The sequence below is a fragment of the Peromyscus eremicus genome, unplaced genomic scaffold, assembly GCF_949786415.1.
Source record: "Peromyscus eremicus unplaced genomic scaffold, PerEre_H2_v1 PerEre#2#unplaced_706, whole genome shotgun sequence".
Taxonomy (NCBI): Eukaryota; Metazoa; Chordata; class Mammalia; order Rodentia; family Cricetidae; genus Peromyscus; species Peromyscus eremicus.
Genome location: NW_026734942.1, coordinates 64610 through 86729, shown reverse-complemented (window position 1 = coordinate 86729; position 22120 = coordinate 64610). Strand labels below are relative to the sequence as shown.

Sequence of the window (22120 nt, the reverse complement as noted above, 5' to 3'; positions counted from 1 at the left end):
TCTTCCTGAGAGGAAGGAACCCAGTGGGTTATCCCCACAGCCCATTTTTCTGCCCACATCTCTGAAAAGGTTCCAGTCCTAAAAGGGGATATCAGTGCAAGACCTGCTCCATGCCATGAATAAATTGTGTTTGAGAACCTGGGTGGGACATGGATCAGGGATGGCCTGCCATAACTGAGTCAGTGTCCTTGTCCTGTCCATCCCCAGAAGCACCACTACAGGGAGCTCCCAACTGAAGTACACCAGGCTCTGGGCCAAGTCCCTGCTGGCTACATCCATTACTTCACACACCCATTCCAGAGGCTGCTGCTACACACTCACCATGCCCTGAGAACCTGTGCTCCTGAGAGTTTCTTCCTGCCCTACTAGTCACCAGCTTTGGATTCTGAGAGGTCCTGCCAGATGTTAAAGAGCTGAGACAACCAGGTGCCCCAAAGGTGGACCAAGGAGTTAAGCCTGTGGATCAACCTTGTCTAGGGAGCATCAAAATATTGGACAGCAGTTTAGCAGCCTGAGGATCTTGGAACAGAGGAATACTCTGGGTTCCATGTACTCACAAAAACACAGGATAAGAAAAGATATGCACATATATTGAATAAATATAAAACGAAGAAAAGAACAGTCTCAAATTCAATAGAAATATATCTATACAAGTTATATCTATACAAGTTATACAGTAGGCTGAGGGCAGGGGAAGAGGTTATAAATTCAGATCCAAACATATACAAAAATAACTTACACAGCAACCCCTTCCCCACCCAGCCCCAGGGACATGGGCACTGAGCAGCAGTCCCAGAAGTCCAGCAATGCAGCCCCAGGCAGAGTGAAGGGGCACCAGCCTAAAGGACAGAGGCTTAGGGGTTGTCCTCGAGTCTGCTGCTGGTAGACTTTGAGCTCAGCAGCCTGTCTACCATGGTGTGGGCATAGCACAGCTGTCTACCCAGTTCCTCGCAGCAGCCATATTCCTCCAGAAGGCTCAGGCAGTATGTGTGGAAGTCCTAGTTCTTGCTGATGCAGGTCACAGCTGCCATCATGGGGCACAGAATAAGTTTGGTGTGGTCCTTGGAGGGAAGAAGGGAGTGAGTGAAAAGCTCAGCCGGTGCCTGAGGTTGAGGCAAAGGGGAGGAAGGCCCCCCACCTGGTGAAAGGGACAGCACTTCCACCCACCCAGCCACCTCAAGTACAGGCCCCTGCACACCTGGAAGAAATTAATCTGTATAGTGCCATTGCTGAGGTGCAAGATGATGGCGCGGCTTGTGCGGAGCCATTTTTTCAGGTAGGGCAGCCGGGCCAGCTCATCACCTTCCCGGGGTGTGGTGTTGGCCCCTGCCTTCATGTTGGCCCCTGCCTTCTGCAGGTGTTCATTCATGTAACTTTGGAAATGCTGGAGGAGAGTGACCTGGTTGGAAAGTTGAGGCAGGGATTCCAGAATGAGAGCCTGACCCTGAGGCAGACCCCATACCCTGCCACACCATCTTACAGCAGCCAGTTCCCACCTTCTTCATCAAGGAGTCAGGGTGGGAGCTCATGGTGGGGTAAGACTCCATTCCATCATGGTCTATATACTGGAGGCTGTCGCCGTCATTGTAGAGGACGAGGCATGTTGAGTCATTAAAGAGTGCTCCTGTACTGTTGTCACAGAGCCGATACCCTAATTGCAGGGGGAGGGCTATCTTAGAAAGGCAGGAGGAGGTTGACAAAGGCTGGGAATAGCTCAGTAGTAGAGTGCTTGCATGCATTAGGCCCTAACAATTCTTGGTAACACAGCCACACAATTACGGACATCACTCACTTGTTCACTCAAAGGCTACTATGGCAACACCATCCCCTGCCCATCGTACATTCTGGAGACACCTACCAAGTCCATACTTCATTGATTGGTCTACCCACTGGCTGACCCAGAAGATGGGGATGCATGCAGGATCCTCAGCCTCCTCTGGGATAGAAACAGAGCACTGCTTAGGCCAGTCCCTTCTTCTGTCTTCTCAGATAATCCTCCTCAGAGCTGGAGGGTCACCACATGAAGCCTGTGGAGGGCTCTGATGGCACAAACCCAGACACCCAAATTGCAGCCCAGGATGTCAAGTCCCAATTCGTTAAGTGGGCCCCTTTACTGTGTCTCAGGAACTGTGGTAGGTGTGGATAGAAAAAGAAAACCCTAGGCTTCTAGAAGGACCCACATACCAACCAGAGGGATGAAGAGTAACCAAAGTCCTTAACATCAGGGCTGGTGGAAAGCCTAGAGCCCCAGATTAAAGTACTGAAGAAACTGAGCAGACCCAACAATTCCTGCAATGCTAGAACCACCTCAGTGCACACGAGTCCCAACTGCAGATACATGAATGTGTTGGAAAGAAATGTTAAGGAGAATTATATCAGGTTAGGAAGTGCTGGCAGTGGGGGTCAGGGTGGTGACAGTGGGCACAAAAGCTCTGAGGCTGGAGCTGACCTGAGTCTCTTGAGGACCAAGGGATTAATTCCCTGGGCAGAAAGGAAACAACAGACACAGCTGTGCAGAGGTGACCTATCAGTCACCTACAGAGTGAGACGGGGCAGAAACAGGCAGAAGGCACACCAGGAGGGCCTTGGGTGTCAGGCTAACTCATCTGGATTTTGATCTCCAGGAAATGGGGGCTCTGCTTACTGACTGAGATACCCTGCCTTCTCCAGATGGGAAGCCCCCTGCAGGACTCACCTTGCCGCACCTGCCTTCGCTCTGAGGGCTTGGAGGCATTGACCCTGGTCAGCTGCTGCAGCATGTCACTGAGGTGGCACTCGATGGCCTCACTTGTCCCCCAAACCACTGGCTCCTCCTTTTCCCAGGGACGGTCAGGCAAGGGTCTCTCTACACCTAAGAAGGTGACATGGTCATTAGCCAGGCAAAAAAACCACTGGAGGGAGCACAGGCCTGCCTGGCACAGCCAGCAATCTTCCCACAGTCCCATCAGCTCTCACTGCTGTTGGGAACTGAGTCAGGACCAGGTTGGTGTGTCAGGTATATGGTGCTCACTGAGAGGCCACAAAGCTTCAGGAGCTCAGGCCTCTGCTCCAACAGCCTGCCCTTCCAGGACACCTGCTGTTGCTGTCACTCAGGGAGGGAGCCCGAAGGCACCAATTCAAGCAAAGAACGAAGGGTACCTTGTGCATCCAGGAAGGTGGAAGGATGGGTGAAGCGCAGTGTAAGCCTTTTGCTCTGTGTGCTTACAGATAAGTGAGTCTAATGAAATCCACACTGAAGCATTAGTTGGCCTGTGGTGACCGGGGCTGCGCTGGTCACTGTTGCTGTCTTTATTCTTGAACAATTCACTTCCCCAAACCAGCATGTGTCAGTTCTCCCGTGAAACAGGACATTCCCTAAATTTTCAATTAAAAACAACAACAATCCCACCATGCTGTATTAAGAACTTAAGTGTGAAATAAAATATCCAAGCTCTGATTTTAAAACTAGCCAGAAAAGGGCTGGAGAGATGGCTCAGCCACTAAGAGCACTGGCTATTCTTGTCAAGAACCTGGCATTGGTTCCCAGCATTCTCATGGAGGCTCACAACCACCTGTAACTCCAGTTCCAGGGGATCCAAGACCATCTTCTGGCCTCTGTGGTCACCAGGCATTCATGTGCTACACATTCATATATGCATGTAAAACACCCATTCATAGGAAAAACAAAATGAGACTGTTTGCAGAATATGTAAAATCAAACTTGTCCAACTAAAACTATTGAAAATGGAGGACGACTACTCCAGGATCATATAACACATGATACAATTCCCTACCTTTGGATAATCTGGAAAATGTCTATAAAACATTTTCATTTATTGCTACTTTACTAAGAAAAAAAGAATCCTAAAGGAGCAGTATTTTAATACCTCCCCATAAGATAGGATCCACAAGTCCAGCACTACAGGAAAGGGAACAGAAAAGGGGGCTCAGCAATAGCTCAATTAACAGAGTGCTTGTCTAGTGTGAAGCCCTGAATTAACATCCTCAGCTCCTTATAAACTGGCTGTGGTGGTGTCTCCTAGCACTCAGGAGACAGAGGCAGAAGGAACAGAAGCTCAAGGTCATCCTTGGCTACTGGGAATTCTAAGCAGACTGGGCCACATGAGACACTGTCTCAAAAATTTAAAGGGAAAAATAAAAATTACAGCAATAATTACTACACCAAGACCCACATGTGGGTGCCAAAATTGATGGGCAGCAGTTTTTCAAACAACTTCCTGCAAGATACTTATCAATGACTGAAAAAACAGCATCTGTAGCAGAGACAGCCTTGTCTCCCCAACACACTAAAAAGAGCACATCCCCCTCTGCAGCATTCCTGCTCAGAATGTAGAATCTTCCCTAAATCATGAGGAAGCAACAAACCCAACAGGAAAGACACTCATCAGCACCCTCTGAAAGTGTCAAGGTCACAAGACACAAGGAAAAACCCAGAGACTGTCACAGGCTAGAGGAAACTAAGAAGCTGAGGTCTCTAAATGCCTTGTGTGGTATTGACTTACACCCTGGTACAGAACAAGGTGATGTTAATGGGGAATCTGTTTGATTGACATGAAGACTGGAGTTTGTTGACAAGATTATCTTGTGGTTAACGTTTTAGTTTTGGTAATTATTCTGTGGTAGAGAGATGCTGATAGCGGAGGAAGCTGGGGGAAGGGCACATAGGAAGTCAGCTCTATTTGTTTATAACACTTTGTATAGCCCTAAGATTATTCCAAAAAATCCAAGTCATTGAGTCAGGGGTGAGGCACACATTGGTAACCCCAGCATTTGGCAGTTTAAGGCTAGTCTGAAAACATGAGACTCTGTCTCAAAGCACCAAATCCCAAACTAAATCATCGCAAGTCATTTGCCTAAAAATGTAAATCTAATTGAACAGACAAACTGAGAACTTTATATTAAATTGGTGGTATAGCCAAACAGAGAAACAATGTCCTTCAAGTTACTTCTCAAAGTCTACAACCCTTAATGAAATATATTAAGGTCAAATAAAGCTGCAAAAAAAATAGTAATTCTAAATACAGTGGCCCACTCCTATAAGCCCAGCATCTGGGGGGAGAGGGGGTAGTGAGGCCAGGGATTTCAAACCTGAGGCCAGTCTTGGCTTCATAGTCTGTTTCAATAAGTAAGTAAGTAAATAAATAAATAAATAAATGGAAGGAGGGAGGGAGAGAGGGAGGGAGTCAAAAAAAAGAATGCTACCAGGTGAGGTGGCTCACGCCTTTGATCCTAGCACTTGGAAGGCAGAAACAGGTGGATCTCTGTGAGCTGGAGGCCAGCTTGAGCTACATAGTGAGATCTTGTCTCAAAAAAAAAGAAAGGAAGGAAGGAAGGAAAAAAGAAAGAAAGAAAGAAAGGAAGGAAGGAAGGAAGGAAGGAAGGAAGGAAGGAAGAAAGAAAACAGAAAAGAAAAAGAAATCGTGAAGACAATACAGGGTTGGATTAATGCTCACAGTCCTGAAGGTTGTGCTGATGTCCGTCATGTCTGTTTTCAAGAAGTATACACAGAAGCGTTAACAGAAGAAAGTTTGCTCTTGGGGCAGCAGAGATGGCTCAGTGGTTAAGAGCATTGACTGCTCTTCCAGAGGTTCTGAGTTCAATTCCCAGCAACCACATGGTGGCTCACAACCATCTGTAATGAGATCTGGTGTCCTCATAATAAATAAATAAATTTAAAAAAAAACAAAGTTTGTTCTCAATCAGTTAAGAGAAACACAGAGGATTGATGATGAAAACATCAAAAGAAATAAAAACAGACTGGGAAAAGAGTCAGATGCTTCCTGTTCATTCTTCTACCTATTTAATCCTTCGTTTTCTTTTTCAGACAGAGTTTCTCTAACAGCTCTGGCTGTCCTGGTACTCGCTCTGTAGACCAGGCGGGCCTCGAACTCACAGATGTACTTTAGTTTAAGTGTAAAATGGCAGACTGCTGAAGTTGGCTGTAGTGACATTTCAAAAGTGAGATGTGCTGACAAACTTGTAATCCAGAGCCCTAAGCAGGAGGACTGACTCCAGAGCAGCCTAGTGACAGTGAGAGACCTGCTCCTGACAGACAAAACACAAGCACTCAAAGGGGTGAAAGGTGTAGAGTGAACCATGGCTGAGAATGAGGATGAGTGCCGTGTTATACTCCATGTCTATACCTGACAAGTTCTAGCATTCAACAAAACATGCAAAAGAGACGATAGAGACTTTTAAACATAATCAAAAAGAATTTCCTGGGCTTGGTGTGCAGTCCATTTTTTCCTTATCAGATCAAATGGGTTGATTCAGTCTGTTCTTCCTGCCAAGCCCAAGGGTCAGAAGAACCCAGGGACCAGACCTCAAGGATAGGACCCACCTCTGGGAACAGAGTAAGGTGCATGCACCCTGAAATGCACCCTGGAAATCTGGGCTCTCTGCAGTCTACCCTACCAAGACCAAGCTTCACCTTTCTCGAGGATCATGAGAGGCTTCCTGCTGATGGGGTCCAGGCCGCTGGGAGCCACTGACAACCTTGGTGGGATGCTGAGGCAGGTGATGGGCAGATGGGCAGGGATATAGCCAGAAGTGAAGAACTCATCTTTGAGCAACTCCTCAATGGTGGGGCGGGCAGCAGGTTTTGCCTGGAGCATCTTCTGGATGAGGGAGGCAGCAACGGGATTGATGTGCTGGAGGGGAGAAGCAGAGCCTAAGTGAGATGAGACAGGGACCCCACCTGACATGTGGCTGCTCCTATCTCAAATATACCATAGCTCAGTGGCCGTAAGCTCCACCAGGTCCTCCACCCCAGCTTTAGCAAGGACCAACGTCACCCTGCTGGTGAGAAGGATCATTTCCTGCCACTTGGCACTCAATATTAACTTGGGACGATTTCCCCAGCTTGCCCTTGCAAAACACATTTAGTTATTTACCACCAGAGGGGCCTCCAGGTCCCCACACCTGTGTTTAAATCCCAGTTCCGCCCCCATGATTCCAGCTCTGACAAATAGCCTGGGTTTTCTGGGCCCACCAAGGCATATCTGTAGAATGGGGGAGCGGTACCATACCTGGGACCCCACCACGTGGGACACCTGGTATATGGGATAAAACCTAGAACAGGCCTGTCAGTCAGAGCATTAACTCTAGGCTTCTTATGTATCAGGAATGCAGTCTTGTATATTAATTCATTTGGGCCTCACAAAAACTCCTAAAAGACTCCCTCCCCCTATATAGTTTGAGACAGGATCTCACTATGTAGCTCAGGCTAACCTGGAACTTGAGATTCCCCTGCCTCAGCCTCACAAAAGTGAAGACTCACTCCACTACTATGCCTCACTTTAGGTGAAGAAGCAGGCTCAGAACTGAGAAAGTGCCCCTGTCTGAGAATACACACAGCCTAGGTGATAAAGCCAGGACTTATACCACAGCAGTCCAGCTGGCTCAAGCCAGTCCATGCTGTCTGCAGTGAGCTGATTCTCTGTGACATAGCTACTCTACATACAAGTCAAGGACACCAATTTGAAAGTGGCCATATGTCCCAGGTAGACCTAGTCCCCAGAAATGGGTTATCCCTTCAAACAGATGTCTGCCATTTGTTGTGAAAAAAGATGTCATTTTGTCACTGGAAGCCCTTGGGGAAACTTCCACTTTGTAGATGGGAAGCCTGGTTCACAAGAGTCAAGCTATCATCTGCTAAACACAGCTCAGCTGGGTGGAGATGGTCCATGTCCCAAGCTTAAGCACGTCTTTCTCTTCTCCCCCATTTTCTCCCTGCACTTTACATCCATTCAGGAAGCTGGGCATGGGACTCAGTTGGCAGAGTGCTTGCCTGTAAGCACAAAACCCAGTTCAGCTCCCAGTATACCCCGTAAAGCCAGCCTAGTGCTGCATGCCTATAATCTCAACACTTGGGAGGGAGAGGCAGGAGAATCTGACATTCAAACTCAACATGTAGCGAGTTCAAGGCCAGGCTTCAGACATACATTCTCTGTGGCTATACTAGAGTCAAGGCTCTGTCCTCAGGATATAGCTGGGCTCAGTGAATAGCTTTTCGGTGAAACATAAAATAAAATTGTGTTGCTGTCACCTTGGGAACACTGTATTCATTTGGTTTCATCCGGAGGTAGGTTTCTTTTTCGAATGGGGTCTCAAAAGGTGGCTTGCCCACTAGCAAGGTGTACCTGGAGGTACAAGGAAGAATTTTGCTCAAACTCCCAGGAAAGTCCAAATGCATAAGTCATTGTCTAGAGGAAGGGGGCTGTGCTGGATTCACTGACTAGGAAGAGATGGGGATGGTCTCCAAGTCTGCCTAGTGCCACAGTAACCTTGGCTAGGACAAACCCTCAGAAGAATGTAGCTGATAACACCTGGATACTAAGGGGCCAGGAATTCCCCAGCTCTGGGCTGTAGTAATAGAGGACCCCAGAGGCCACTGCTATCCACCACAGGCCACCATGATGGGACTTCTGCCTACCATCAGCCTTTCTGATGATCTGATTCTCCCATCAGTGCTCATCAGTGCTTCCAAAGCTTTCTTGAAAGTCAGCCAGGGACACAATTAAACCCAGGTTCAGAACTGAGATTCCATAGTCCTAACAAGCCCTCAGGTGTTTATGGTTTGGGTCTGTGCACGCTTTTAGTAAACAGCAAAGAGCTGGAGGAAGAATTGTAGAGACTTTCTCATCCCTTCTCTGGACCATAAGTCCAAGCTACAGGAAATCCTACATCCTACACCAGATTGATAAGGAAATAGGGCTTCATGTGGGCAACCTGCTCCCTGAAATAGCCTTTCTATAAGGAAGAAGGATCCAGAGGGTAAGGTCAACTGGGTGAAGTGCCTCAGAAAGCCCCATTGAGACCCATAGCTCCTGAGTCCATTCCCAACTTACATGATGCACCCGATGGACCATACATCCTCCTCAAAACTTCCCAGTCTCACCGCTTCGGGAGCTATGAAGTTCTGGGGGCTACAAAAGGTCTTCATTTGTTCCTCTTCATACTCCACTTTGGTTGCCAGCCCAAAACCCCCTGGGACAGAGGAAAGAAGAGAGGGCGCTCAGCTGCTAGGTCTGGGTCACCTGTGGTTGCAGACAGCTGCCTCAGGTCTGACCATTGAGAATCAAACTCCAAAGTCTCTGTTCCGGGAACCTTTCTACTTTGCTGGCTCTGGCAGGCCTCCCACTGCCCTTTACACTGCTCTTTTAGATAGCAGGGCTAGGGCGGTAAGATGGCTCTGTAGGTAAAGGTGCATGCTTCTAAGACAGATGGCTTGAGTTGACCCTGGGACCCACACAGTGCAAGGAGACAACTGACTCCTGAAAGTTACCTTCTATCCCCACCCCTCACATAAATAAATGAAATTTAAAACACATGACAACAGAATGGGATGCACTAGGGAACCAAGTAAATACTCTTCATGACTGCTGATGGACAAGGTAAGAAAGGTGACGTGGGAATAGGGACTGAGGCGATTCAGAGTCTCAAGGGAACAGAACTTTTCAGCTCAGTAAAGAGACAGCTAAGGGAATGTTGCCAGCCTTGCTGCATGGCATACGTCTAGACCTCCAGTTTAAAAAGGAAACTGACTGAGGAGCACCTGGCTCAGTGCTATGAGATAGGGTAGTAATTGGGGGAGGCACCCCCAAGTAAACTATTTTCAGAACTACTGTATTGAGGTACACAAAACAACAACAGCAAATACAAAAACAAAAAGAGCAAATGCATCTAAAGGCAAGACACTGACGTGTGGGCCCCTCACCTTCCATTTCTAGACTAGAGGGCGTTCTGGAGGGCAGCACCTCCATGTCCCACTGGCCCTCCATTTCTCTGGCTCCCATTCTCCCAGATTTCCTCTCCTTGCCTCCTCTTGTTCTGGCACCAGGCATCCGCAGATCCAGCACCTTACCTATTTTCACGTCCAGATCCTCGTTCAGGAAGACGTTGCTCAACCTAAGGTTCCTGTGAATGACCTGATTGTGGTGCAGGTACTGACAGCCTAGAATTATCTGCCTTAGGTAGTAGCGTGCCTCCAGCTGGGTCAGGGCTTTCCTCCTCTTGTGCAGCTCCAGGAGGGACTGAGGAAGGAGGAAGAAGTTACTGAAGCCCACCGAAAAGGGTGGCCAGCTGGATGGGACCAGGACTAAGCTCTCAGGATTAAAGGGAGGTCTTGGCAGACTCCTGATGATTCTGCCCATACACTGGTCATTATCATTCACAGGACCCTCTCCTGTTAATGTGTGCCCTTACCCAGAGTCTTTTCTCAACCGCACTCAGCACCCTCACTAGAAGCCTTTCCATAATTGCTTCATACACAAGCACTCCTCTAGGCTACTCCAAGGCATCAGTGCCCCTTTGCCAGCAAATTCACGGTGTGAACACCCCAGCCCCACAGCAGAAACACTCACCCTCTCCCGACAAAGCTCCAAAATCACAAACACAAATTCACTGTCTTCAAAAACGCTGTGGAAGCCTATGATGTGTTGATGTGAGAGGCTGCGGTGAATGGAAATCTCTTTGAACAGCTTCTCCTTCTGGGAGGGTGTGAGCAAAGACTTAGGCACCATCTTGGCTGCGAACACCTCTTTTGTGTCTGGGTCTGAGATCTCAAAGCATTTGACAAAGCCTGCTTTACTCAGAAAGCATCCCCTTACATAAAGGCGCCTGCTGCTTTTGTCCACTAAGACCTCTGGAATCTTTTTCAACAGTGGGGCGGCCACTGGGGCACTGGGACCTGCGTCTCCCTGGACCCTAGCTTTCCGGAGGTGGGCTGGTACTCGAGCCAGCTTTTCAGCATTGTCTGATGTCTTCATGCTCCTAAACTTGCTCTGCTCCCCCTCGAATTCAAACAAGGCATTGGGAATCTTTCAAAGGCCTGCGCGTTGCTGATTGGCCACAGGGATTTAAAACAGAAGCCACCCAGCACTCTGCATCATGTGAGTGCTCTAATGGTGCAGCTCCTTTTAAAACCTGTATCTTGTGAGCAAGAAACTTGATGGGCAAGGACTTGAGGATTGAATGCACGTGGGATAGCCAAGGAAACTAAGAACTAATCGGATACAGGTTAGTTGATTCTATGAGTCTTCTTGTGGTGTCCTTGACCCCTCTGGCTCCTACAATCGTTTCTCCTCCTGTTCTCTAGGATTCACTGAACTCCTTCTAGTATTTGGCTGTGAGTTTGCATCAGTTTCCATCCTTTGGTGAACGGTGCCTCTCTGTTAACTTTTTTAAAAAGATCATTTGCAGATTGCCCTGTGCCCTGTGGCCACTAGATCTATGGTCAAGTCCACAGTGGTCTTCAACCTCGGTATAGACAGCCACCCTTCAGCTGAGTCTTCCTCTAGCTATTTGCAAAGTTCCCAAGGTAGAAGAAAACTTTGCTGCTCTGAACATTTGAAAGGAAGTATTTGGTTACGAGTGTTTCTCCTTTCACTGAATTATTCCAGGATTCATGTCTGGGTGGTGACATTATGTGCCATAGTCACTCATATGAAGTCCATCCATCCATGGGGTGAAATTTAAGGATGGGAATGTCATCCTGAACGTTCAGGTCCTGGTATTTTGTCCATGGCAAATGATGAACCAAGACAAACAATTTCCAGTTTTCATCTGCACTGCAGAGACTCAGTGTTTTCATGGCAAACACATGGTCCTTGGGAATGCTAAAGAAGACACGAGCATTGTTGAAGCCATGAGCACCTTGGGTCCAAGAAGACCAAGTTCAGCAAGAAGCTCACCACTGCCAACTATGGGACAGCTGTGACAGTTCTGACTGACATACACCTTAAACACCAGACCCTCCCATCTGCAGCTCCGAGCGCACCCATCCAACTGTGGCACCCATCCTTCTGCTATTAATATCTTATAGTCCTTGAGTCCTGCTGCTCTTCTTTGGGTTTGTAATGTCCTCATTCCCCTGAAGTTGAGCTGGATTGCATAGTTAAGATTATTATTATGAGTAGAAACTAAATAAGGGAAAGACACCATGTTATAACAAATCAATACCTTCAATCTAAAAAGTGTTTTATTTTGTCAAATAGAGGGGAGGCTGGGGAGGAGCTGGTAGTTCAATCTTGTGGTAGCAAGCTGAAAAGCCAGACAAACACTAGAGCTGCTAATTTCCTTCCAATGTTCCTTTGATGCTAAAGCATCTGTATTCTGATTCCTAAATGCCTTCCTAAACACCTCCTGACAGCTTCCCCTGTAAACACATGCAACTCCTCCAGACCTTGGCTGCTGCTTTGAAAGTCTGTTAGTGCTGCTAGGCAAGGGAACCTCTGAATGTTACTTTCTTTATAGAGAAGCAAAGGGGCCTAACTTAACATTAGGGCAGCCATGACAGGCTGCAAACTAACAATATTAGAACTAGGTCTCACCATTACAATAACCAGGAAAAGCCACAAATGTACCCTGTAGGAGACCAATCAGAATTGAGACAAACAAGTACTAAGTGCTCATTAAGGATAGCTTACTTAATTAGTATACAGACTGCCAATTTCCTTGCAGCCAGTACCAACCACTGTTTGACAAAACTTCTGTTACCTCGCTCCTGCCCAATCAGGAGTTCAACCCCCATCTGAATCCAGAATTCCCCTAACCCCCATCCTTTACTCCTTAAAAACTCTCCCTGAACTGAGCTCGGTGCTGTCCCTGATCCAACCACTGTGTCGGAATGGATGAAGAGCCCAAGCTGGATCTTGCATGAAAGGTTCTTTTGCTTTTGCATATGAACTCGGACTCCTGGTGGTCTCTGAGAGGCTCATGATGTGGGAGTAACAGGAAGTAGGTTGTGAAAGGAGAACTTGGCATCTGTTCATTTCTGAAACTGTATCATGGATTAAATGTGGTATGAAGAGATTGTGCTGGGAGTTAAGATCAAGACTGTGATTTTTTTCCATCTTAGCATCAGACTGCTTAGTTATAAAGTAGGCATATTATTAGATCTGTTTACCATTATATTGTGAATTGACTCAGGTATCAGGAAGATAACCTCTAGCCTTAGCCTGTCATGACTAGTTGAAACTGGGAACTAAAATCTTTAGGAACTCCCTTTTCTCTCATAGTTTCAAGAGACAGTAAATTATTGTCTGTCATGTAAAGGATTAAGTGACCACAGTGAGGCAGACAGTGGAAGGATGTGATGAAATGTGCCATCTAGAGGTTGCCCCCCCCTCTCTCTCTCTCTCTCTCTCACACACACACACACACACACACACACACACACACACACACACGTGCACATCTAGAAAGGGGACCTAATCGGAGGAGGGAGGCAAAGAGGATAATTGTGTATATGAGATGAACGCAGAAAGTCAATCTGTTTGGGGTGGAGAGAGGGAAGGTCTAGTTGACAGAGTGGAAAAGGTAGTGAGAGCATAAATGAAAACATAACATATGAAAAATGTCAGAGCAGCTCAGTTCTATGCTAAATATAAAAAACCCACAAAACAAAAATGAAGCCGAAGTGTGCATGGAACAGCACAGCACCAAGGGTCAAACATCATCAGCTCCTGGAGGCAGTTTCAGGTTAAATGAAGAGTCTAGATTGGGTTCATAGGTCAGTGGGAAGTTGTTGCCACCTTTCCAGCAGGGCCCCATTCATCCAGTCTTTTCTATACACAGAAGCATTTTCCATGAATGCTCACGGAGATGGATGTGCAGAGGAGCCATGCCAAGAATCTGCTCAAGAAACATATTTCATGTTGAGGTGCATACCCACAGTGTCATTTACTCAGGAGGCCCAGGCAGGTGTAACACTTGAACTCGGGGCTTTAAGATCATCCTGGGCATCATAGTAAAGACCAGCCTCAAAAAATACACATGATAAACTTAGTGTTCACATAATTTTTTTTCTTCCTATTGTATGTTTCTTCCCTAGTCTAGGGATGTAGGTCAATTGGTCCTGGGCTCCATCCTCAACACTCACACAAATAGGGCATGGTGCTGCCTGCCTGTAATTGAAGGACATCTTTGCTACACAGTGAGTAAAAGGCCAGCCAGGAGTACACGAGACCCTGCCTCATTAAGACAAATGTACTGTCTCTCACACAGGTATCCTTGCTTTGAAATTTTTCATTTCTGTGTTTTTGGAGTACATGTGGAAGCCAGGTAATTAGAGACAGGCCATTGGGCATGGATTCATGAGGGCAGGTGGATTTAGTAAAATATAGTTAAAAAGTCAAGGTAGAGAGCGGGAATGCTCAAAGTGGGAAGGTTCAAACATGGATGGAGAAGTGACACACTGGAAAAGACTTAACTAGAATGAAGGGCATATGAAAAAGCTATAAGAAAACCTACATCTTGCAGCCAAAGTAAAAAATATAATCAGAAGGGATAGTAAACACAGGTTGCATGAAAGAATGAGGGAGAACACTCCAGGTTAAAGGCATAAGCGGGGCTGGCAGCAGGCTGGTAGGGAATAGTGGGGTGGGGAGGGTAAACTGTGCAAGGGTGAGTTAACAAAAACTAAAGATGTCCGAAGAAGCCTTTTGACCATCCAGTCTTTGTAAGCTCATTATAAATGAAACAAAGATAAAAGGATGTTGGTAAGGATACTGTCCCCATGTCATTTCCACGCCAGTGCATTGAGAGGCTTAGCTGTGAATGAAGCAGACCCTGAAAGAGTCAATGAGGAGGTTTTGTAAGGCTGGTCCTTTAAAAGCTGCAGATCCAAAGATTAACAAAGCTACATTTTTCACTAGGTACTGATGTTCATTTCTTAATCTGCAGAACCTGTGATTTCAGTGCCCATAATGGAGCCGAATGAATGAATTGATTAACTGAATAAAGCATGCAAGCTGGGAGACACCATGAGCAGAAGAAAATGAGACTGAATGGGTTTTCCCAGTCGGTGGTCATTAGGGACTTGCTGGATCAATAATTACAGTGGAAGAAATGTCCATGTGTGATCTCGCTACAACTTAACAGCCAGGTGAATCATGTATAAAACAAGTTACATACGCCAGAACAGCAGGAGTTACAGTTCCCTGGGTCTGATGCCTCACACCTGTTTATCAGGGTTTGGGAGACTGAGGTAGGAGATTACAGGCATGTAGAAGGTACCAAGTTTATGTGGGTGCTGAGGATTGAACCCAGGGCCTCATGCATGCTACACTTCTAGTCCCTGGGAGGAATATGAAATTTAGATAAAACCCTTTAAATTTTAATATGGATTTTTGTGAAAATTTGAGGTCAGCATGGGCTACATGGTGAGATTGTGTCTAAAGAGTAATGGTTCAACAACATAATGGAAACAGGTCAGAAAAGGACCAGAAAATATCCTTTGAATTCAGCAAAGGGTTTAGATACCGATTTTAGGTGATAGAATTGCTCATTACTTTGACATAGCTATTCTTACTTCTAACACTGTGCATAGCACAAGGTATTTCCTAAAGTACCTTATTTGATATTGTTCTTGTTTAGCAAAAGTCAATTTAACTTACATTTATATTTCAGTGGCAATAACAAGACCAATTTCAACATATTAATGTTACCCACTACATGCAGATTCTGGGAGGAAAGACAACAGAAAGAACTCACACTAACCATAGTCTATGCTGGAATAAGGCAGTGGGTGAAGCTCAGGGCCACAGTACTTTGCTGGAATTCAAGAAGCAGTTCTCAACCTTTGGGCCTTGACTGCTTTATGAACCTCTAGTTCCAAAAATATTTACATTACAATTCAAAACAGTACCAAAATTACAGTTATGAAGTAGCAATGCAAATAATTTTATGGTCGGGGATCACCACAATATGAGGAACTTGGGGTGTTTAAGGAGGCACTGAAAATGCCTGATCTGGAAAGACACTGAATGACAGAGGCTAACACATGTGTCCAGGAAACAAATGTAAATCACGTGCGGACAGTAACTGGGAAAGAGCATCATAGATTTGATGGTGAAGCTCAACTTAAAATGTTACATCATCTCTATAAACAAAATATGATATCCTCTGTTAAGGGGAGATGTTTAACCAGCCATGATGGATCATGTCTATAAATCCAGTCCCCAAGAGATTAAGTCAGGAGGATTGCCTCAAGTATTGAGGCCACGCCCCATCTGAGGGCACACCACAGACGCCTCCTGTGGTTGGTGCTTTCCCATTTCCCAGCTCCATAGAGCTGAGAGAAGCGGGACGTTAAGGTAGCCCTGCCCCCCCTCCTGCTAGTATTTAGTGCTTTCCAAGTGGGGCTGGAAGCCTGAGCCTCTGAGAGAAGTCTCGAAGGCACGCCTCCTTACACCGCCCTTTGCTGGAAGATACCAAATGCGAGCTTGGTACTCACCCGGCATGCTGCCTGCAGAAACACCCTCCAGTTGTGATGATACACGGTCCTCTCTGCCTCCAGGGCCTGAGAAGCTTGGGGAACACTGGCACACTCCTCCGAGTGGGGCGTGGGGTGAATTGTGGGTGCAGCAGGGCAGAATTTAGGGGCGTCCCCTAGTGCTGGTTAAGGCTAGAGCCTGGGCCGACAGGCATCTGAGCCAGAGAACGGGGGTCCTTAGAGCAACTCCCTGAATCCCTCCCAGACTGGAGGCCCAGACTCTCTCTCAGGTCCTCTGTGCATGCTCCAGAGCTGAGGTCCTGATTTTCTTCAGTACAGCACTGATGTGATTCATTCTTGTTAGGGAGCTTGGGAAGTATTGGAGCATTGATCCTTTCTTCTCAGAAGTCAGGTTTTCTTCTTTCCTGAAAGGAGTTTTGTATCACTGATAAAGGAAGAGTTGGGGAGTTAGGAAATAATTGCTTGAGAGTAATGTCTGGAAATTGATAAAAAGTCTACACCTGGGTGATGCTGGGGGATTCTAGGCGAAGGCTCTACCCCTGAGCCACACCACCAGCCCCTCACTGGGGGATTCTAGGTGGGGGCTCTACCCCTTAGCCACGCCCCGTCTCTCACTGAGGGACCCTAGGGAGGTGCTCCAACCCTGACCCATGCCCTAACCCTAAAAAGAATTGTTTTTAATAAAATACATTTACTTCTGAAGGCTGCAAGAACAAGGAATGGGTTGATGCTGCTAATAGCCTGCTAACAGCACCTCACCTATTTTCATCTCCAGATCCTCCTTCAAGAAGAAGAATAATCCTGGAAGCCCAGGATTATCTGCCTTAGGTAGTAGCTCACCTCCAGCTGGGTCAGGGCTTTCCTCCTCTTGTGCAGCTCCAGGAGGGACTGAGGAAGAAGGAAGAAGTTACTGAAGCCCACCGAAAAGGGTGGCCAGCTGGATGGGACCAGGACTAAGCTCTCAGGATTAAACAGAGGTCTTGGCAGACTCCTGATGATTCTGCCCATACACTGGTCATTATCATTCACAGGACCCTCTCCTGTTAATGCGTGCCCTTACCCAGAGTCTTTTCTCAACCGCACTCAGCACCCTCACTAGAAGCCTTTCCATAATTGCTTCATACACAAGCACTCCTCTAGGCTACTCCAAGGCATCAGTGCTCCTTTGCCAGCAAATTCACGGTGTGAACACCCCAGCCCCACAGCAGAAACACTCACCCTCTCCTGACAAAGCTCCAAAATCACAAACACAAATTCACTGTCTTCAAAAACGCTGTGGAAGCCTACGACGTGTTGATGTGAGAAGCTGCGGTGAATGGAAATCTCTTTGGACAGCTTCTCCTTCTAGGAGGGTGTGAGCAAAGACTTAGGCACCATCTTGGCTGCGAACACCTCCTTTGTGTTTTGGTCTGAGATCTCAAAGCATTTGACAAAGCCTGCTTTACTCAGAAAGCATCCCCTTACATAAAGGCGTGTGCTGCTTTTGTCCACCTAGACCTCTGGAATCTTTTTCAACAGTGGGGCGGCCACTGGGGCACTGGGACCTGCGTCTCCCTGGACCCTGGCTTTCCGGAGGTCGGCTGGTGCTCTAGCCAGCTTTCCAGCTTTGGCTGCTGCCTTCATGCTCCTAAACTTGCTCTGCTCCCCCTGGAATTCAAACAAGGCACTGGGAATCTTTCAAAGGCCTGCGCATTGCTGATTGGCCACGGGGATTTAAGAAGGAAGCTACCCAGCACTCTGTATCATGTGAGTGCTCTAATGGTGCAGCTCCTTTTAAAACCTATATCTTGTGAGCAAGAAACTTGATGGGCGGGGACTTGAGGATTGAATGCTCGTGGGATAGCCTGGGAAACCAAGAACTAACTGGATACGCAGAGATCGTCAGCCTGACCAGATTTGGTCCTGGTTTCTTCTTCTCAGCCACATTGTGCTCATGTGGTTCACCTGTGCCTCATTGTTCTGTGAGGCTCTAACACCTTCTTCTGGCTCTGAAGTGGCTTCTGGGGATTTCAACTCATAGCAGGTGCCCTGTCTGCTGAGCCGTCTTTCCAGCAATCCCCACTCTTTAAATTTTTAATTAATTTATTTTTTAATGATTTAATAATAAAAAAAACGGTCTTTTCTAAGCTGGCTAGATAGGCCAGCTCTATATGCTGATATTACAGGAGTCTGTCACCACTCTTGGTTTATTTAAACTTTTCATTGAAATATGATGTGTTTATAGAAAAATGGTCTGGTTATAACTGCACATGTTGAGTTTCCTCTGGACACATACTGTCTAAAGAGTATCCAGACTGAAAAAGAAGGCACTACCAACATCCAGAAGTCCCCCGTGACTGCTGCTGGGTCCTGGGAACCACCTCTAGCAATCACAGGACTGGATAGGTATTAGGTCTGACTGCTGTGGTTTGTTAAAAGGTTGCAAAGCAAAAGCAACACAGACAAGGGCAGCGTGGGACAAGCTCCGGGGAAGGCAGGCACCGCAGCTCTGGCCTGTAACATGAGTGCTCCACCACCTGACTACTTCCCCACCCTGTGCGCACAGGCCTTCAGTCAGCAACTTGGCTTGAAGCTCTTATAGCAAAAGCTACTATCAGTGGTATCCACTCAGCTAGTCCAACTTTTCATTTTAAAAAAATGATCAATTAGCCTTTAAAGGGGGTTATATGCAAAAGACACAAAACCATTTTTTTTTTTTTGCCATTAGTATTTTTATGCAACTTGACCAGAGAACTGTGCTGAGGAACTGGTGACAATATCTTATGGACTGAGGTGTGTGTCCCCTCCCCCAATTTCTAAGACTATATTTGGAGAGAGGCCTTGAAACCGTGACTTAAGAAGTTGTTGTCCTGTAAGATGGCTCAGTATGTAAAGGCACTTGCCACTCAGCCTGATGCCTGAGTTAGAGCCTCCGAGCCCACTCCCCAAAGTTGTCCTCTGCTTCCACACTTGTGTTCACACACACACACACACACACACACACACACACACACACACACACACGGGGGAAGGAGAGACTCACACAATAATAGTAAAATACCTTTTTAGAAAAGGTTAAGTCAGGAGGATTACCTTGAGTTTTGAGGCTAGCTTGATCTACAGCAAGATCCTGTCCCAAAAGAAGGGGGTGAGGAAAAGGGAGAAGGGAAGAAGGGGCCCCCTTTTCAGAAGAAAACCACAGCATTTTCCAGACTCAACCCATGACTTGGCATGACACCTAGTAGGCTCAGGTGTTTGCAGTTTTGTGTATCTCTGCTCTAAATCCCCTCAGAAAGACCCTGGCACCAGACTTTCACTATGATCAACACCACACCTGCCTCTCTAAGTCTCTGAACCAAACTTTATCATGGACCTGGGTTCCAGCAGATGAAAAGCTGCTGTAAGTCTTAGGAGGAGTCATTGGGGAGGTCTTCTCCAAGTCCACTACAACCTCTGCACAGAGAAGTTCTGAGGGTTGGGGATGTGGTTTAGTGCTTGCCTAGAATGCACAAACTACTGTGTAAATTGAGTACAGGTCCAAGCCTGTAATCTCAGAACTCTAGAGGCAGGCGGTCAATTCAAAGACATCCTTAGCTATAGGGCAAGTTGAAGACCAACCTGGACTACACAAGACCCAGTTTCAAAGAATTAAATTTGAGTGCAAATCCACACCTCATAATTCTTGCTGTCAAGACATCCAAATCTTCAAAGAAATGAATGAGAGAACTACAGAGACACCCACAAGAGTGACTGGCCAGACTGCTGCTCATCTCTCCAAGGCCAGCATCTACTTAGGCTCATAGTGCTACAGGTGTGGGAAAGTGCTCTTAAAAGTGGTTGCCTTCCCACCCAAGCTCTGAGATTGGCCACTGGGAATCAATCGCACCACTGAGAAATTTCTATCGAGTAAAGGGATAGTTGGAGTCTGACCCCCACCCCAGTTCCATGCTATTCCTAGCTACACCAGTGGTTTGCAATTTTGATTGCAGTTAGACTTCTCCATTCCAGGGTGGGGAGTTGAGTGGGTGTTATTTCACAGTGCTAATGTCCCAAGTGTCTGTTTTTAGGTCAGGTTGCTCTCAAACATTAAAGAGCAATGAACATCAAAGAGGACTTAAGAGAGGGAAAGACAAGAGACAGTAATGAAGGAAAAGAATGACAAGCGTTTTCTCTCTTATAGGAATCTAAATTAAATTTTATGACATTTATGTGTTTGTATGTGTGAGTAAGAGAGAGAGACAGAGACAGAGACAGTGAGAGAGATTGCACACAGGTGGAAGTCAGACATCAACCTGTGGGAGTAGCTATCTTCCTTCATTATGTGGGTCCAGGGGATAGGGAATTGAACTCAGGTTATCAGGTTTGGTGGAAAGCATCTTTACTTACTGGCCCATCTTACTGGTCCAGGAAGCTACATTTAAATGAACACACACACCAGTGAACACAAACATTTAAGATGAACTTCTGGTTGAGTGTGGCAACACACACCTGTAATTGTAGCATTATGAAGCTGATCTAAAGTTTAGGTCAGAGGGGATACAAAGTGAGACCCTGTCTAAAAATATCAGTCTTGGCTTTCTGATGTGTGCATGTGTGCTCGCGCACGCGTGCATGACAGAGAGAGGGGGGGGAGGAGAGACAGACAGACAGACAGACACGGATGGACAAAGGGATGGAACCTAGGGCTTCACACATGCTAAGCAAGTGTCCTATTACTGTCATACTAGCCTTCAAGTCATTTATCAAGCTATTAAATTTCATCTGGGAAATCCTGAGGAATCCCTTATAGCACATGATCCAGTCCATCATTAGGGATTTGGTTTAAAAAAACAAAACAAAAAAAAAACAAAAAACAAAACTTTAATCTCTATGTTCCAGATTTTGCTTATTCTGACAGTTCTTAAAACTTTTTTTTGAGACATCACATTATGCATTCCTCACTGTCCTGGAACTCACTATCATGACCAGGCTGACCTTACACACACACAGATCGACCTGCCTCTGTTGCCTGAGTGCTGAGACCAAATACATCCAAACCTTAGATATGCTTTTGCTATGGTCTCATTTTGTAGTCTATGTTCATCGCCTGATCTCACCCTATAGCTCAGGCTCACATCCAATTCATAACAATCTTCTAGCCTCAGCCTCCTGAATGCAAGGCATGACTGCTTGTACCAGCTTGGTTCTGAGACTTTTGTCCAGTTCTGCAATGCTTTGGAACGTAAACTTCTCAATGAATTAGTTGAAACACTATCAATTTTCCAGTTATATTTAGGGAACTTCGTACTTTTTGCTGTTGTATTAGCAATTAGTCGTATGGCCTTATGCAGGGCAAGCAGATGTGCTGGTTTTTGTCAAATCCCAGTCCTTGGGTGATCTCTTTTGTGGCAGAATTTAGAGGGAAACTTACTATTACTCAAATCAATTTGCCCCCCCCTTCAGAAATTTCTTCTCAACACTGATTTCTTAAAAAGTCTGATGAACAATTTGGTGTCATAATGTCCATTTAAATCTTATCATGCATGACTGTGTTTTGGTTTTAGCTTGGCTTACTGGAATCCATGATGAGTATTACGATTTTTATTTAACAGTTTATCATTGTTGTACAGGGCTACATAAAGTCACTTTTATGCAAGTATACAAATGCTCATGGTGCATAGCATGTTCAACATGTCTCCAGACAGCTCTACTTCTCACTTCATGGCACTAGTATGTACACAAGTTTATGTAGCTATAAAAGATCCAAAGTAGGAGAAAACTCATTATTTTCCTTTCTGAGAATGACTTGCTTATGTTAACCTGGCTGCATCCATTTTCCTACAAGCAACTTCATTTTTGCCAACCTTTTATTTTTAAAGGATATGCAAGAAACTTTGGGAAAACAGAGAATCTGTGCAATCTCGC

The 22120-nt window shown here is 46.1% G+C and overlaps 1 protein-coding gene across 1 annotated transcript; it reads right to left on the bottom strand.

Annotated features, from left to right (window-relative positions):
* Window positions 1-854: 854 nt before the first annotated feature.
* LOC131901945 (serine/threonine-protein kinase PLK1-like) lies at window positions 855-17860 on the bottom strand. Its single transcript, XM_059252988.1, is given in 11 exon segments — window positions 855-1061; window positions 1199-1399; window positions 1497-1651; window positions 1859-1936; window positions 2696-2851; window positions 6431-6650; window positions 8048-8141; window positions 8850-8988; window positions 9866-10034; window positions 10365-10690; window positions 17782-17860. Coding segments are annotated over 11 exon segments (1824 nt in total).
* Between the last annotated feature and the right edge of the window lie 4260 nt (window positions 17861-22120).